We start from the raw sequence: 16861 nt of genomic DNA on the forward strand, positions 1-16861 counted from the left end.
ATATGGCAATCCTTAGAGTGAAAACAAGAGAGAGTACTGTACCTGGTAAAGCTGGGGAAAGGAGTTAAAAAGATGTGAAGGTTGACTGAGTGGAGCAGAGGAGGAACTGAAAGCCAGCAAGGAAGAACTGGAGTTTGAGTGAAGTAGAATTTAAAAAGCAAATGGGAAAAGGAAAGGCAAATTAGGGGCATTAAGAAGTCTATTGAGTACACAAGTGAAGAAATGGTACTGGAGTGAGGGTGGCAAAGTTGTTATGTATTCAAGGATGCATCTGCACTATAGAAATAATGCAGTTTGACACCATGAAGCCATGGTAGTTAAAGTCCTATGAAAATGCATTATTTTTACAGCATCCCAAGTGAAGCTGGCTGTTTTAGCTATTAATATAACAACTTCATCTACTCCCCCGCCATTTAAACCTTCTTTAAAAGGTTCTATTGATCTGAGTACAAAATTCCCAGCTTGGTAAAGTGATTCTTTATAGATAGATGAAATATAAAATTATGGCTGATAGTGTATCTTTATCTGTCATATGCAATATATAAAGCTGTATCATGATGAAAATGACAAATGCTCCTTAAATTACAAAAAGACATACCTTTTAGACATTGAGGAGATCTGTAAATGATGCTTATCCAGGAGAAAACTAACACTATCCACCATTGATTTTGCAAAAGATGGAGCTATACTTTCAGCAGTCAAGTTGTTCTCCAGCTGAGAAACTATTTTCTCAAAATCTGTAGCATTACTAGGATCAGTATCATTCAAGCGATTTTGTGATACATGTTCTACAAGAGACAGAAATGGGCGGAAAGAAGTATGTTTCTAAGCGCAAAGGTGAACAACACACATACACAAAATGAATATTTACACACTGAAAGCAGTTTATTTTGTTTTGTGTTAGTTTTTGGCTTTCGGAAGGAGTTCACTTAGTTCTAGTGGATTAAAAAAATCTCATGGTGGCTACTGCAAAGCATTTTCTCCACTTCTATACTCTGAAGATAGGAGTAAGCAAAAAATGACATGTCAGTTGCATGCTGTTTCTTTTTAATAACCTTCCAGTATTCTTCATAATTTTAATTTTTTTAATTTAAAAAAATGACATTTTGGTGTCAAACTAAGATGAACTATAATCAATGGAAAAGAGAACTGATTAAGCTGCCATACCATGATTAGCAGCAATACCTTAGCTGAATTAGCTTCATTTTTCATTATTAATAATCAATATCATATTCAGTACAGTATATAAACACATTTAATGTTCAATGCAAATACAGAAATACATTTCAAGTGCATTTCACACACATCCCTTAAATGTATTTCTGTACTTGCACTGAACATTAAATTTGTTTATGTATTGTACTGAATACAGTACAATAACGAAGTAAATGAAACTAATTCAACTATGATATTGCTGCTAACGATTGTATGGTAGCTTGATCACCTGTAGCATGTTCAGTTCTCTTTTTCATTGATTACAATTAGCCTTAGTGTATGTGTGTTTACATAGATACCTCTGTCTGTCTGTCTGTCTGTCTGTCTGTCTGTCTGTCAGTCAGATTTATATAAATGAAATACAAGTGTTAATTAGAAAGACTTAGAGATTGTAGTGCATGTGCTGGCAACCTCAATCCTGGACTCAATGTGTTGTACATTCCAAGTTTGGAAATTTCAGTTAGTTCAAAACATGGCAGGCAGATTGGCTACTGGGACACCTAGGAGCGAGCATATCACACCAATATAAAAATCAGACCACTGGTAGCCAGCTAATTTCCCAGAAAGTACAAAGTGCTGGTTATTATATTTAAAGGCCTACAAACATGGATTGGATCTAGGTTACCAATGGGATCGCTTCCTCCCTTAAAATCCCTCCCATACATCATTAAAGACCTATCTCTTCCAGCTGGCCTACCCAGTAAATTGTAAACTATGAATATTAAGTTGGTATATTTAAAAAAATTTGTCTGGGTGTTTTTTAATGTGTAATGTATTAATTCAATGGATTAACACACTGATGGTCCCCTTTATTACTGGTGGCAATAGAGAGGGAAAGAGAAATATCACTTTTACCTTGTGGTAATTGGAGACAGAAAAGGTCCCTGCTGAAGTCACAATTGGCGATTACAAAGTTCCCTTGCAAATGTCAACAGTTTATGTCCATGCCAGAACTACTATCTACTCAGCAACTGTACACTGTGCATAGTACTATTGGAGCTGCAGATAACAGTGGGATCCCTATCACTATGCAATGACCTTCATATTTTTCACATAATAAATGACCTCACTAGTCATCACAGAATGATAAGGCATTCAGGCATTCAGATTGCAGTTTTCCACATAGAACAAGCTCTACAAGGTTTTATTTCCATATTACACTTCAAACTGCAAGCATACATCAGATCTATTAGCAAGACCACATTCCAATCCATTTAAAATCAAGTTTACCTGTGTTGGGTTTATTGAGACTTCCATTTTTGTCAGCGGTCAAAGGCACATCAACAGAAATGTTCATTGTAGACACTGCAGTGAGTGGTGTGCTAGAATACTCTACAGAAGTAGCAGTAGATTTGATAGATGATGTTGTTGAAGAGAATGAGTTAGTTGTTTCAAAAGAAGTGGTAGAAGTAACTGCATCATCAGACTTTGTAGGTGGTGCAGATGTAGGCAGAAATGTATTTGTACTCTGAGTAGCAGGTCCACTAGAAATATCTGCTGTTGTCATCTCTGTCAGGGGAGTGGGAGAGACGGAGTCTTGTTCATAGGAAGGAGCATTATAGTGAGTTACAACAGTGGAAGGAGTCGCAGGTGAAACTGGTACGTATTGAGTACTAGAGCCACTGCAGGCAACTGTTTCATGCATACCACTATTGGGAAAAAAAACACACATGAAGTGTTGGTGCTGGCTGAGCAGTGACTTGAAGTAAAAAAAAAAAACACTTAAAAAGTGTTTTGAAGAAGTGTTAATTTATACATGTTTCTGATTAAATTTTTAAAAATTACATTTTCTGCTAATTATCTTAATTTTTTTCTTGCCTCCAGGGGTGTTATTTACTACAGTCAGCCATCTGAATCGGGGGGCTGGCCATTGATGGATTGGAGCATCCATGGATGGCCCTGCCCCATTATTATCAATGATGGTATGTGCACGCAACTGCGTCAATGTGGCCATGTGTACATCATGGGACTTTAGGTGCCATAGTATTTGGTATCTGAGGGTGGTGGGGAGGAGGTATGGAACCAAACCCCCACTGATATGAAGGGCAGACTGTAGATACAATTGTTAACATGTGTATTAAAAAAATTGCAGCAGGAATATGAGCTAAATATGCAATCCCTCTCAGTTTAACTATATTGACTGTCATTTAGAACATGTTGCTTCCTCAGAGCACACACATGGACACATTTACATACTCTGTCATATCAGGCCATCATGAAAAGGTCTGAGCATGTGCTAGTGAGCATAAAGGAAGCATGCTTAGCCTTCTCAGTCTTCATAATGCTCTGGAGTGATCCTTTTACATTAGCTCATGTATGTTCAAAGATGGGAGGAAAGTGTTCTATGCCTCCACCACCACCCTGTAACACACTCAGACAGATTCTTTCTTTTTTGAATTTTCCATTTTTTCTTCTGCCTGTACAATACAGTGGGCCCTTGCTATACACAGGGGATCCATTCCACCGCCACACCCATTTTGTCCTCCCAGGCTTGCCATATGTGTCAGATCAAATCCATGTATGGCAAGCCTGCGTATGGCATGGATACACTGTATATTTTCCTATTCCCTATCATTTATTCATTGCCTTTTGTTTGGATGGTAAAAAGCTAGAACTTGCAAACCGCTGTGAGATATAAACTTGTCATCATACTGTCTATGAACTTGCATGGCTACAAAGGGCCAGACTACACATTGCATGAAGAGTGGTTCTTGTGTGCTTCATTTTATTTACTAAACAGCAGCCAGGAAGTTCCAGTATAGACTGAGATTGTGCCATCTAGGGAGAAGCTAAGCTAACCCTTTGCCCGACCACATTTCCAAACTGAAACTCAGAATATGTATAGGAAATCAGGTTCTGTTCTAACCCCTAAATTAAGCAGAGTATTTTTAAGTCACACTTACCACTGCAGTAGTCTCAGCTCTTCAACCGTTGAAGGACAAAAGAGAGGATCCAAAGATGAACAACAGCATGACTCTGTAATAAAAATGTTTTACAGTATGTGTCATTTCAATTTACTTCAGCAATGAATTAGTGCAAACCTTACTACACTTCAAAAAAGAAGAGCACTTCAGCATGTTTCAGCAAACCTTTGATTTAAAACTAACAATATGCACATGTGAAATGAAACAACCAAGTCAAGTAATAAAATAACTAGGCCAACAAAAAACTTGTTGAATCCTCTGAAAACTAGATGAAGGCTTCTTTCAGAATGCATCCAGGGATTTTTCTTTCTTTCTTTCACCAGCCTCCACTTTTCTTATGATTCCCATTTTAGTTACCACATTCTTTTTATTATTTATTTTTTAAAATATACAACTAAACAAATTTCTCAAAATAATATCTAGAAGATACAAAGAATCATCATCTTCAACATTATATTAATTTCGATAAAATAATAAAAATAACAAAATGGTCTATATCATGAACATATCTAGAACAAGTTAACCACGACAGACACCCATTTTTGTGCAAAGATGAACCACGTTGCTATTTGGTGACTACAATTTTTCTTTAACATGCTAGTGGTGAGCTGCTGAGGCAGGCCTATCTGCTTTTCCTTTTCAAGCTGGTTTTCAATTTGCAGGTGCTCAGTGGACAGAGCTACTGTTTACCTTGCTTGTTGTAAACAGGCACACACAGCAACAGTAAGATCACCTAGAGGACAACCGATCTCTTTTTCAAGCTTTGTTTATTGCATTGTTCACTGTTTACTATGCTGCTGCAATAAAAAGCCAAAAGTCTGTATTCCTCCAGCCCTCCTTTGCCATCTTCTCAGTGTCAGTGCCAATAAAAAATTTCCAACAGTCAGAGCAATAAAAGGGAGGGTCTGTGTAAAAGGACTTTGTAAAAAGGAATGTTTTTGTCAAAGATTTTGTTAAGTAATATATGCCTGTATTTGAGCAAGAAGGGAATAATTTAACAATTTATTTCTCCACTGCCACAAAGTCCTACAAAACTGAGCAGTTTATGATCCTGTGTAATTACCAGAAGACGTTCAGAACAAAATTGTATGCTCAGTATGACTTGGCCCATGCTAGGTGATATCTACTATTCTGTATGCTTTCTGATAATGTTTCAGTGCTATGTAGACTCAGTCAACCACCTTTACGCCACTATTACGTAGTAGTAACTTCTGACAGGAATATGAGCTTCTTCCACACTCCACTACTTGGAGGCAGTGGCTAAGTACAGTCCTCCCTCTGTTCTCGCGGTTTTGGAACCCGCATCCCTAGCTTATGCTTGAGGGATGAACGGAGGGAGAAATAATGGGGCTCATGTCCAGGTGCTGTGTGCCTATATTCAAGCCAATGGGGCTTGAATATATGTGAAACTCCATTTTGGCAAGGGGGTCTGGAAAGCATCCCCTGTGAAAAAGGAGCGGCAACTGTAATGTATTCTTTCCACTCCCCCCTCCATGCCACAGCTTCCAAAATGCATTGGAAATGCTCTTCATTGCAAAGACCATCCTTTAGTAAATATTGACAGGAAAATGCTGTGTCCTTGCTTACCTAGTATGTCTAAAATGAAAGAATATTTATGACTACTTACCAGCTTGACCAATTTCTGCTTTTTCTTTCAAATAGGACAAGATGGCACTAATATTCATATTTTTCTGCAGCTTTATTATGAAACTGCATTCTGATGTACTACTAGAAGATGTAGGGGAAAGAAATGTAAAAGCTATATCACTGACAGTTTAGTATATATTTTATTTATAAATAGTGAAATAGGGTCGCTGCTCACTTTCTCATCAATTACACAACAACTAAGTAGTATCATTTGTTTTAAAAATTGTATAATTAACAGCAGTAAGAGCTTTAAGCTAAAATACTTTTCTGGTATCAGCCACCACTGGAATGCATCCCATACCCCAAGAATGTCTCTGAAATTGACTTTGACTCTTGGACTAGAAAAGATTCTGCACACATTCCACAGGACCTTCGGATACAGTCCTGTACATACTTATCTAGAAATCAGTCCTGTGAAATAGGGGCTTACTTCTTTCTGAACAGACATGCATGGGACTGGAAAGTTAACATTTCTATTAAAGCACTGAAGTCATACTGCTTCCATTTGAAAGTGGTAGTGCTTCTTACTACACTTGTACCCACTTGTAGAATCAGAAATAATAAAACAATTATGTAAAATAACATACCTCTGGTCCACTTTATTACATTGCAGAAGATATGACTACAAGAGAATAAAAATAAAACAAAACATATATGCATTTAAAATTGAGATTCAGTCCACAATAATTAATTATGGTTGCAAGCTTTATTACTCACCTGACTTAACCTCTGAAGTGTTTTGTTGAATTCTGAAATTCTGAAATAAATTATCAATAGTTTAATCATAAATTTTATGAATGATTCCTCACTAGTAAATTATCCTTAAGCCAGTCACTGGGGGTGGGTTGTGGGGGTTGGGCTTGTAGCGGATGACACCCCAGAAAAGGATCTTGCAAATTTCACTTGCAAGATGCTGGATCCAAGCCAATGGTAAATGTGTTTATGAAGAAGATTTAGATGGCTATTGCCATTTGTAACCACTGTTATTTGTTTGAATTCTTGGATATACATATAACAATAATGTCCTTATAATGCATGTAAATATATGGTGAGCTGTTTTATTATGAACATAATTGTGACTGTAACATTAATCCAGTTGACTCCAATCCAGGTATTAGCACATCTGAGCTTTAATACTTTTACCCACTGATGTGGCAATAAACCCAACTGAACTCAATGAACATCTGAATAGAGTTATATAGGTTTGAATTGACCTGTAACAAATCTAAAACGATGCAAAAGGGTATACTTTTTTTTGGCATCTGAGTAAAACAATATTAAAAATGACATGTGATATGAATGCACAATTAGGTAAGAAGAAAAGATTTGTATTCTGTAAAAAAATTACTTACTTCATTTCTGGCAGTGCAGTTGAAGAAGCTTTTAATTGGTACTGACTGGTGTCATGATAATGCTAGAAAAATGAAGAATTCATAAATATATTGCATCCTTCTATATATTCCCAGCATCCCAAGATAGTGGCAGTTTATAACAATGTATATCAGATCTTTCTCATCATAGTGATATAATAATAAATAATAAATTGTTTATTTATAGACCGCTTTTCCTACGATCAAAGCGGTGTACAGCATATAAAATAGGTACAATAGAATAAAAAGGGACATTAAGACAATTTCACAAACATTAATACAAGTTACAGTCCAATATCAATTATCTAAAAAACATACAATTCAAATTATTAAAATCCTAGGTATGTATACATCGTGATCAATCAGGGAAGACTTTTATTACAAGGAATTGGGAGGGTAGGCTTGTAGGAAGAGGTAGGTTTTTAATGCCTTTTTAAAGGCCTCCGCCGTTCCACTAAGGCGGATCTCTTCTGGTAGAGCATTCTAAAGAGAAGGCGCTACTGCTGTAAAAGCCCTTTGATGGGTAGTCACCAATCTCATCTTAGGATGGTTGAGTAATAATATACCTGTTGTTCTGAGAGTGCGGGGTGGATTATGCAGGGAGAGGCGTTCCCTCAAGTAACCCGGGCCCAAGCCATTTAGGGCTTTATCACTATTCAGGTATATTACTGACTCTCCCAGAGCTGCAAATTGCACGATGTTGCCATGGCAGTTAAAGTGGCATTACAGTATTCTATGTTTGTAGTTTGAAAGGGATCTGTATGTTCACATTCGTTTGAATGTAACTAATGTTTCAGTCAGCTGGGATCATGATAAAGAGTGGCCCTGAGTCACATTCTGCTCATGTTCAAGAGAGTATGACTGGGGGCATTCTGGCCATGATTAGCGATGGTGGGGTACAGTCAGCAGGTATGAGCCCATCTCTCAATCCATTTAAAGTCCTCATGTATTCAGGCACACATAGTAACTAAATAGTAACTAAACAAGGATATTATGCATTAGTATAATAGAAATAAGGCAAATACTGTGAATGAAAAACTGGTGCAACTTTACTGTTTTTTTAAAGTAAAGTAAATTACTGAAGTTAATACTAAATCATTTACTTTAGTAATTACTTAGTATTTCTTCTACACATTGAGTGTCCCTTATCTGAAATACTTGGGACCAGACATACTTTGAATTTTGGATTTTTTTTTCAATTTTTCAATATTTGCATATACATAATGAGATAAACATTCATCTGTGTTTCATATATACTTTGTACACATAACCTGGAAGTAATTTTATACACAATATTTTCAACAATTTTGTGCATGAAACACAGTTTGTGTACACGGAACCATCAGAAAGAAAAAGTATCACTATCTCAGGCACTCATGCGGACAATTTTGGATTTTGGAGTACTGTATTTTAGAATTCAGAATTTTGGATAAGGGAGATTCAACCTGTACCACACTGGAATGCTTATCTGATTGAAGGGGTACTCCTTGATAATAACTGAGCTGTTAGTCACTTGCAGTTAATTACTGGTAAGAAAAATGAACTACCTGTAGTTGTTTCAGTGTGGTACATATTGAGTTCAAGTTCAGATAAGCATTAACTCAGTGGCTCTTTCCTGGAATAAGCATATAATTTTTTCAAAACTTTGAAAAGGTGTAATTACTAAAGAATCCAACTTAAGTACAGAATAAAGCTAATGATAACAATAAAAAGTCTTACTACTTTTAGGTTGTATGAAGTATCGGAGTTGTTGTCATTGGTCTGAAAGTTTTTAGTGCCCATGTAGAAGACTAAAAGGAAATAAAAATTCAAAGGGAAAAAGGCATTATTAGGAATGGTTTTGTTTAGAAATATCTTGACAAAAGGGAAACTGATGATTTCCTTTTATAAATTTAATCTTATCTTTGTACAGATACTAGGCTTGCTGATCTATAGATATGTTACTACAAGACACATAACACAGTTATATAACTATAAGAAAATATATAATAAGCCATGGGGTCTTTCTTGCATGAGAAATGGAGATCAAAAGTTTCCTTTTCAACTTTAGAACACTCTATAGTTCAAAATCTAGTAAGAGGGATTGTGAACTCAAAATATCTTCCTAAAATAAAAAATGAAAATATTACTAACCTGTGTCATTACAGAGGGCCGATAAGTTACAAACATTATTATCTAAACCCTTTGTTCCTGCAAAAATAACAGAAGAAATTAAATGAAGAGTTGGTAAAGGAAGTTTGTATTTTAAAGTAATGATTTTCTCACATTTTCCCTCCTAATTTTAAGACACCATGTATCATAGGATTAAATGTGACACAGTTTTGAAAATGAGAGGCTACATGTTAATTTATCAGAACTGGTGGAATGAAACATCTGTATTCCCAGAACCTTTGAAAGGAATGCAGCTAGCTAAACAAAAAAAGGAGTTATAAATCCCCCATTTTGTTTCCTTATTGATGCATCCAATCTAGGAAAACAAGCCACAGAACCCAACTACTTAGACATGCTATCTTAAAAAGAAACCTAAATCCAGAAATTAGTATTTTGAAGGAAAAGTGTCCAAATTCAAGGCATCTAATCCCTGTCTGAAAGGGGTTCTTGTCTGCACTGGTGTGGGGCAGCCCAGAGTATCCTTACTCTGGAGAAAAGAATATTAAGAGGTGATATGATAGCCCTGTTTAAATATGTGAAGGGGTGTCACATTGAGGCAGGAACAAGCTTGTTTCCTGCTGCTCCAGAGAACAGGACCAGGAACAATGGATCCAAGCTCCAGGAAGAGATTCCACCTCAACATTAGGAGGAACTATCTGACAGTAAGGGCTGTTCGACAGTGGAACAAACTCCCTCGGAGTGTAGTGGAGTCTCCATCCTTAGAGGTCTTTAAACAGAGGCTGCATGGCCATCTGTCGGAATGCTTTGATTTGGATTTCCTGCATGGCAGGGGGTTGGACTGGATGGCCCTTGTGGTCTCTTCCAACTCTACGATTCTATGATTCTAGAGCTGCCTCGACCCTCCACTGTTGTAAAGGCCCTCTATTCCAAGGCTGGATGGCTGATCACATGTGTGTCCTGTTCAGCCTCCTGGTACATCTGTGGCAGTGGTAGGTCACATCACTTTGAGGTCAGAATAAGGCTCCCAGCCTCAAACACATGTCTGGATGCCTTGTTCTGACCTCAGAGCAAGCAACTAGTGGCAGCGATGGATATACCAGTGGCAGAGCATGACGTGTTTCAAATACCTGCCCAGAGGGAGCAAAGAATAGGAGCTGAAATAGACTGGTGAAAGGCAGACTGGGGTTGCAGAAACCACATGCCATGGCCTCAATCTGCCTTGAAGCTGCCCAAAAAAAGGAGCAGCAAAGAACTGCTCCTTTTTCGGGTGGCAAAAAGCCAGCTTTGTACTCACGTTGCATCTGAAAGCTGGCTTCATGACACTCTGACAACATGCAGTGTATAAACACCACATCACCGGATCGTCATGAAGCCACCCCGATGTAAATGGCCAGGCAGCTTCCGGGCAGCTTAGGAGTGTACAGTGTGTAAGCACCATGCTACCAAGCCACCCGAAAGTCAGCTTAGCTTGCTGGTTTGTTCCGGCTACTATACTTTAATGTGTTAAGGGCGTTATACCCCATTTCTGATGCTGAATAGGCCAGCTGTCATCTGGTCCATTCACACTAGAACTGAGGGTTGGGCCATGCATCATCTGGTCTCCCTGCCAAGTATATGGGGGTAGGCCATTTTATTTGGCTGAAGCAGACAGGGCCGAGAGGGCCTGTACTGGTTTCCCATTCAAAATTTCCCCAGCTGCTATTTATCCTGGATACAGCAATCAGCAAATAGTTTTCCCTTCAGAAAAGAATTGGCCAGATTAAGAACACTTTAAAAAAAAGTAGAATGCAGCATTCACTTTGGCCTACAACATTCAAATGTATAGCATAATCGAATGAAAATGGAAAGAAAGAACATTTGTTTCCATTACCATCATTCCCTAGCAGAAAGATCACATTAGCTCCATTCTCTGTATGTCTGTGATCCCAGACACTAACATCCTAATAAGAATCTAATAATAATAACAATAATAATAATAGGATTTATTTATACTGGTTTGCCAGGGCACCTGTATTTGGTGTCATTCTCCCGTTTCATCTGGTAAAGACAATTACCCTTTAAATATTTGTGTCATTTATTATAAGAAGCCCTTGGAATAGCAGACACTTGTAATCCTTAATGGATCCCATTTTGGGAGGCAGGTGGGATATAAGTGCAACAAACAAACAAACAAACAAAGTGATGCTAAAACTCCTCAGTTTCAAGTGAAGTGAAGTGATATTTATTTAATGGCAACCATTCACTACCTCCTCCTCTCCTGGTGTCAATAACCATGTTGGCTGGGGAGGGCAGGGTTATAGTACAGAACAGTTTCAGGGCACCATCTGGGGAAGACTAGGTGAATGTTTGTCACATAGTTCAGAAATTGTGGTCATACCCAACTGCACAATCAGTACACAGGAAAACGTGAGAATCAGATACAGATAGATTTTAGGTTTCAAATCATTTAAGTATATGCCCAGCTCAATCAAGAACTATATAAGTAGAAGAAAATACAGATCACAAAATCCTACTATATAATAAGTTTTAATTTTATATCTTACCAACCACATTAGTAGAAGCTGATGAACCACCTTCTCCTGTATTCGTTATTGTGTCTATAGCTGTTATTCCAAAAGAAATATTTTCTTAATTAATATTTCTCAGGTTCCTTTCTTGTAGTTGCTTATATAATAGCGTAGAAAAAAGGACTAAAGATTCAGTTCCATCATGCCACTGATGTCTGGGCTTTAATATTGTTAGCTAAGAAATAGTATGTTGTTTGCTAATACTTATTGTCAAAAGCCAACAATAGAATGAAATTATACATGTGTATATCTGTGACTGTGTCAATAGTGATGGCTGGTGGCTTTCATGTCAATACGGCAGTCAATCCTCTCTGGGTTTTAGTTTGAATTTAAAGGAACTATTAAACCTCAAATAGGTTTAGCACACTGGATAACTCTTTTAAAGCTCAGATTAGAACCTGGAGTGGATTCATACACTGACATAGAAACCACAGCTTGTTGTAGTTGCAATGGATGTGTAATTGGCACAATTTAGCCAAAATAACTGGGTAGAAACTCCCAACTGATATCAATTTGGCTTGGTTTAACTACTGCTCAAATTTGATTTATTAAAGTGCTTTAATATTTTTTGAAACATTATTTTTATTGCACTCAAAATACAAATCATTAACCAAGCCTAATGTTTACTAGGCCAGCAAATAAAGAATGGAGCACAACAACAATTACATCAGGATTCAAAGACATAGACATGTTAGTCTGGAAAATCAGTAGGCAAATGATCTAGTAGACCTTGAGGACTAACTGAAAGAAAAAAGCTGATTGTATGAGCTTTCATAGACTTTAGTCTATTTCCTCAGATGCATACTGCAGGCTCAAGTCTATGAAAGTTCATGCTTCCTCAGATGCATGCATGTAGGTTCAAGTCTACAAAAGTGCATGCTGCCAGCTTCGTTCTTTCAGTTAGTCTCAAAAGTGTTACAAGATCCCTTTGCATACTGAGTTACATCAGGATAATATCACAAAATTAATTTAACAGCACTGTACAGAATAATATGAAAACTGCAAATAGATAAACACACAAAAGTTAACAATTTTGCACCCACATTTTTTAAAAACATACCAGTTGTTTCTGGGAAAGTTTCTGTCCCAGTTGTTGCTAAGAAATGTTTGGTCCCACTAGTTGTATCTGAAAAAAAACAAAAACAAATTATAAACTTAAAATCAATAATTTATTGCAACCTATAAAAACCAGACTAACGGCAACCTCCCAGAGGATGTTCTCCGCTGCCGCTCCCAGACTATGGAATGCCTTGCCGGAGGAGAATCCATAAAATAACCAGCCTAGACAGCTTCAAAAAAGCTGTCAAGATGGATCTCTTCCGGCAGGCCTTCCCAGAACAGTTCAATCTAATTTCTGTACTCTCCCTACTTTATGTAATCACTGCCTCTACTAGAAAATTGCTATCATTTTAACAGATTGAATTTTTAAACTGTATTGTATTTGATCCTGTTTTAAAGGAGGAGTCACTTTATTTATTGAGAGTATGTATTATTCCAGTATATTCTAGTCATGTAAGCCACCTTGTTTGTTGCAGCAGAAAGACGGGATGTAAGAATAAAGTTTAATTATTATCTATTAATAATATATACTAATACAGTAAATTTAAATAAATGATAAATTGCTATGATCTGTTGGAAGATTTTTCGCATTCTCTTCCCCCCTCCTTAGATAGGGAATTCCTGCATGAAAACTTCCCCCCCCCCTCTCTCATTCAAACTAACCATGTGACTTAGGTCACTCCCCCTAACTAACATTCTCTCAAAATATTTTCAGCTGAATAGTTGTGTTTCTATCTTCCTGCTCTCTCAGCTTTCTTTGGAAAGATGCTGAGATAAATATTTCTTTTACCTGAACTATTCACTAGCTAGATTAGGATATAGCTTCTATGTAAATATAGAGTAAATCCATTAGTAAACTTTTGTTTTAAACTGAAAACTACATGTTTGTTGTTTACCCCACAAGATCAATGGGAAATTTCCACATAAAAATATAAAAAATACTAGTTAGTTGACAATAGCCATGAAAACAGAAAAACCACCTCAGACGTTTACACTTTGGATCCCACACTGGTAAAAAGACATACCAGCTGAGTCTGAGAAACTTTTCATCCTAATAGTCATTGAGGAATGTTGTAGTCCACTAGTTGTACCTAAAGAAAAAAAAATTATAAAGACAAAATGAGTATTTAAATGCAAACATCTGAATACTAGTAGGCAGACATCAATACTGAAAACAAATAAAGAAACACTTTCCACTTCCCAGTGATAGAAGAAATATACCTTCTGTTACTGATAATGGTACCGGCCCACTAGATGCTCCTATGGAAAAATAAAGAAATTATAGTTAAATATAATAATATACAGTGCATTTTGCAACCATCATTGCTATCATCATGATCATAATCACCACCATCATCTATTTACAATCTGCAGGCTGTAAAATAGTCAAGATAGATATAAAATTGAAATTGAAATAAAAGCATATCCATTCCATTCATACAAGAAAGGCACATTATGATTCTGTTATATTTATTTTGTTAAACCTAAACTAAACAAAACAACTAAGTTTCAAATAGCACCTTTGAGACTAACTGAAAGAGGTGCTACAAGATCTCTCTACATACTGATTCGACAGACTAACACAACTATATCTCTATGTTTCAAATATTATGTGTGACAACCGCAACAATAAAGTTGGTTACATTATCAGCAACTTTTCAGTCAGTATCTGGTGTTAAAATAGAGATATAGAACTCATCAGAACCTCCTGGGTATGAATAAACAGTAAGAAAGTCAAATAGGATTTTACATCCCTGTTAAACTAGTCTTCCATGAGTGCTGATGGTAAAGAATTCAGCACGGCCATAAAAAAAACCTTCTGCCTAAAGGAGGCAGTTATTTGTCCACTGTTGAGAAAGCCCTCTGTTGATCTCATTGTAGTTCCCAACACCCCTTTCTTTGGCAAGGTACTGGTGGTTTGTGGTGTTTTCCCAGCTTCAAGATTCTTGGATGAGATGTGTTGTCTTGATCAGTGATTCTCAAACTGTGGAGTGAGACCCTTGTGCGGGAAGGCATGGAAGTTGCTCAAGGGGAGCGCAAGACTTGGAAGCTCTGATCCCTCCTACTCCTCCTCTTCCCAAACCTTTTAAGTGCAAAATTTATAGATGTGTTGACTTAAATACTGAATTTATTTAAATAAAATTGTTCTAATTTGAACGATACTATTTCCTTATAAAATATTAAAGTATGAATATACATGAATGTGTGATTTAAAATATACACACTAATATATTTTTATTCATATACTACATTGTGGGAGGAATGCAATATCTGCATGTAGATATAAAGGGAGCCGGGGGGGGGGGGGAGTTTGACTACCACTGGTCTAGATCTATTTCAGTCTGGTTTCAGGCAGCTTTGATTGCTGCCACACTGCAGAAATAAATAGCAATAGCATGTACAGTTGGCCCTTGGAACTCACGGGGGATCTGTTTCACACACCCCACGAATTCCAAGTATCTTAGGTATTCAAGGCCCATAGGCTTGAGTGGGATGCATGCATGCAGGGTGCGCACCATGCCGTTAATGTGCACATAAGCACTCCCTCAGTGGTTTACAAAGTGTAAGCTAATTGCCCCCAACAAGCTGGGTACTCATTTTAGTGGCCTCAGAAGGATGCCAGGCTGAGTCGACCCTGAGCCCCTGGCTGGTATTGAACTCACAACCTTGTGGTTTGTGAGTGGGTGGGTGATATTTTAAGTTTTGTATGTTATAGTAATATGAGTTTTTATTTGTATTATAATATATTATAACAACAACAACTATTATTATTATTATTATTATTATTATTATTATGTATTTGAGGCAATAATGTTTGGGAAGTTTTGTTCTAATAAATTTAGCTCTAATAATCTTTGCTTAATAAAACCATTTTCTTCTGTCCAAATGGAAGCCATTGGTTTACTTTACTTTTGTCTATAGACAACTTTCAGTCATGGGCAATTTTCAGTTAAAATCAGTGATAAATAATCAGGACAAATGGAGGATAACTAAAGATATAAGCAGTATCCAAGTACAAATATCTAAATACTAGCTGAATAATAACAATGTTGTAAACACTGAAACAGACAGAAAAAAATTACAAGTTCATTTCCACAGTGATAAAAAGACATACCAGTAATTGATGAGAGCTGTTGGATCCCTGTTGTAGTTATTTCTAAAGAAAAAGAAATACATTGTAAAATCAAGAATTGGATTTTTCTCTATATTATCTTTACCATAGTCAGGCAAGGGAAGTTCTATCATCTTGTTAGTTGTTCCCAAATAGCAGGGCTCAAAAAGGTTCCATTTTGCCTGCTAAGATAAACTAAAAAGAGTGTTGGCTTCCATAATACAAACTGGATCATCTTTACCATTAGAAGCTTCTCCTTTTGTGTCATGTCTTTTTAGATTGTAAGCCTGAGGTCAGGGAACAATTTGTAAGCCACTCTAAAGAATGGGATATAAATACAATAATAAATAAATATATCAGGTATTGAAATGGGGAGGAAAGTCATGTCATGGATCTGCCGTATACTCTTAAAAAGAAATATATGTGAAAAGCATCCTGAAGTTTATATATGTCTCATGTCCACAAAGAGACACAAAACAGGTGGGACTGATGGTACAACCTGAACACTTCCTGGCACAATTAGGAGAGAGAAATGGCCTATCAGGAAAATACATTGAAGATGCTAAAAGGTACCTGATAAGAAACCAAACAACATCTGCAGACACTTTGACAAGCAAAGAGTTAATGAGTACATAAAGCCGAATGTATCTTTTGCCTATGGGCTAGGCCTAATATTACTACTACAGTGGGCCCTTTCCTTACATGGGGGATCCGTTCTGGAGCCCCCTTCCCCCACATAAGTGAAAATCCGCATATCCTTGCGCCCCATAGGAAACAATGGGGGCACGTGCATGCGGCGGTGTGAGCCATTGTGTACATTGTCGCACGGCTTCCACATAAGCAGAAAACCACGTA

At 37.0% G+C, this 16861-nt stretch overlaps 1 protein-coding gene across 3 annotated transcripts in view; it reads right to left on the reverse strand.

Moving 5' to 3' along the window:
* The window catches only part of ADGRG2 (adhesion G protein-coupled receptor G2), a 78005-nt gene that overhangs the window by 16889 nt on the left and 44255 nt on the right, over positions 1-16861 (reverse strand). Inside the window, exons 9-22 of one of the 3 annotated variants that reach the window (XM_089511702.1) lie at positions 16010-16051; positions 14116-14154; positions 13920-13985; positions 12896-12961; positions 11812-11871; positions 9290-9346; positions 8876-8946; positions 7139-7200; positions 6504-6543; positions 6374-6408; positions 5767-5867; positions 4119-4191; positions 2446-2864; positions 599-788 (exon numbers count right to left, since the gene is read on the reverse strand). In XM_089511702.1, coding sequence (XP_089367828.1) covers positions 599-788; positions 2446-2864; positions 4119-4191; positions 5767-5867; positions 6374-6408; positions 6504-6543; positions 7139-7200; positions 8876-8946; positions 9290-9346; positions 11812-11871; positions 12896-12961; positions 13920-13985; positions 14116-14154; positions 16010-16051 — 1321 coding nt within the window. The remainder of the gene's footprint in view (positions 1-598; positions 789-2445; positions 2865-4118; positions 4192-5766; positions 5868-6373; positions 6409-6503; positions 6544-7138; positions 7201-8875; positions 8947-9289; positions 9347-11811; positions 11872-12895; positions 12962-13919; positions 13986-14115; positions 14155-16009; positions 16052-16861) is intronic. The other 2 variants (XM_089511703.1, XM_089511705.1) reach the window with 2 other exon arrangements.

The sequence above is a fragment of the Sceloporus occidentalis genome, unplaced genomic scaffold (genome assembly GCF_023333645.1).
Source record: "Sceloporus occidentalis isolate IW3139 unplaced genomic scaffold, rSceOcc1.0.p SCAF_2, whole genome shotgun sequence".
NCBI lineage: Eukaryota > Metazoa > Chordata > Lepidosauria > Squamata > Phrynosomatidae > Sceloporus > Sceloporus occidentalis.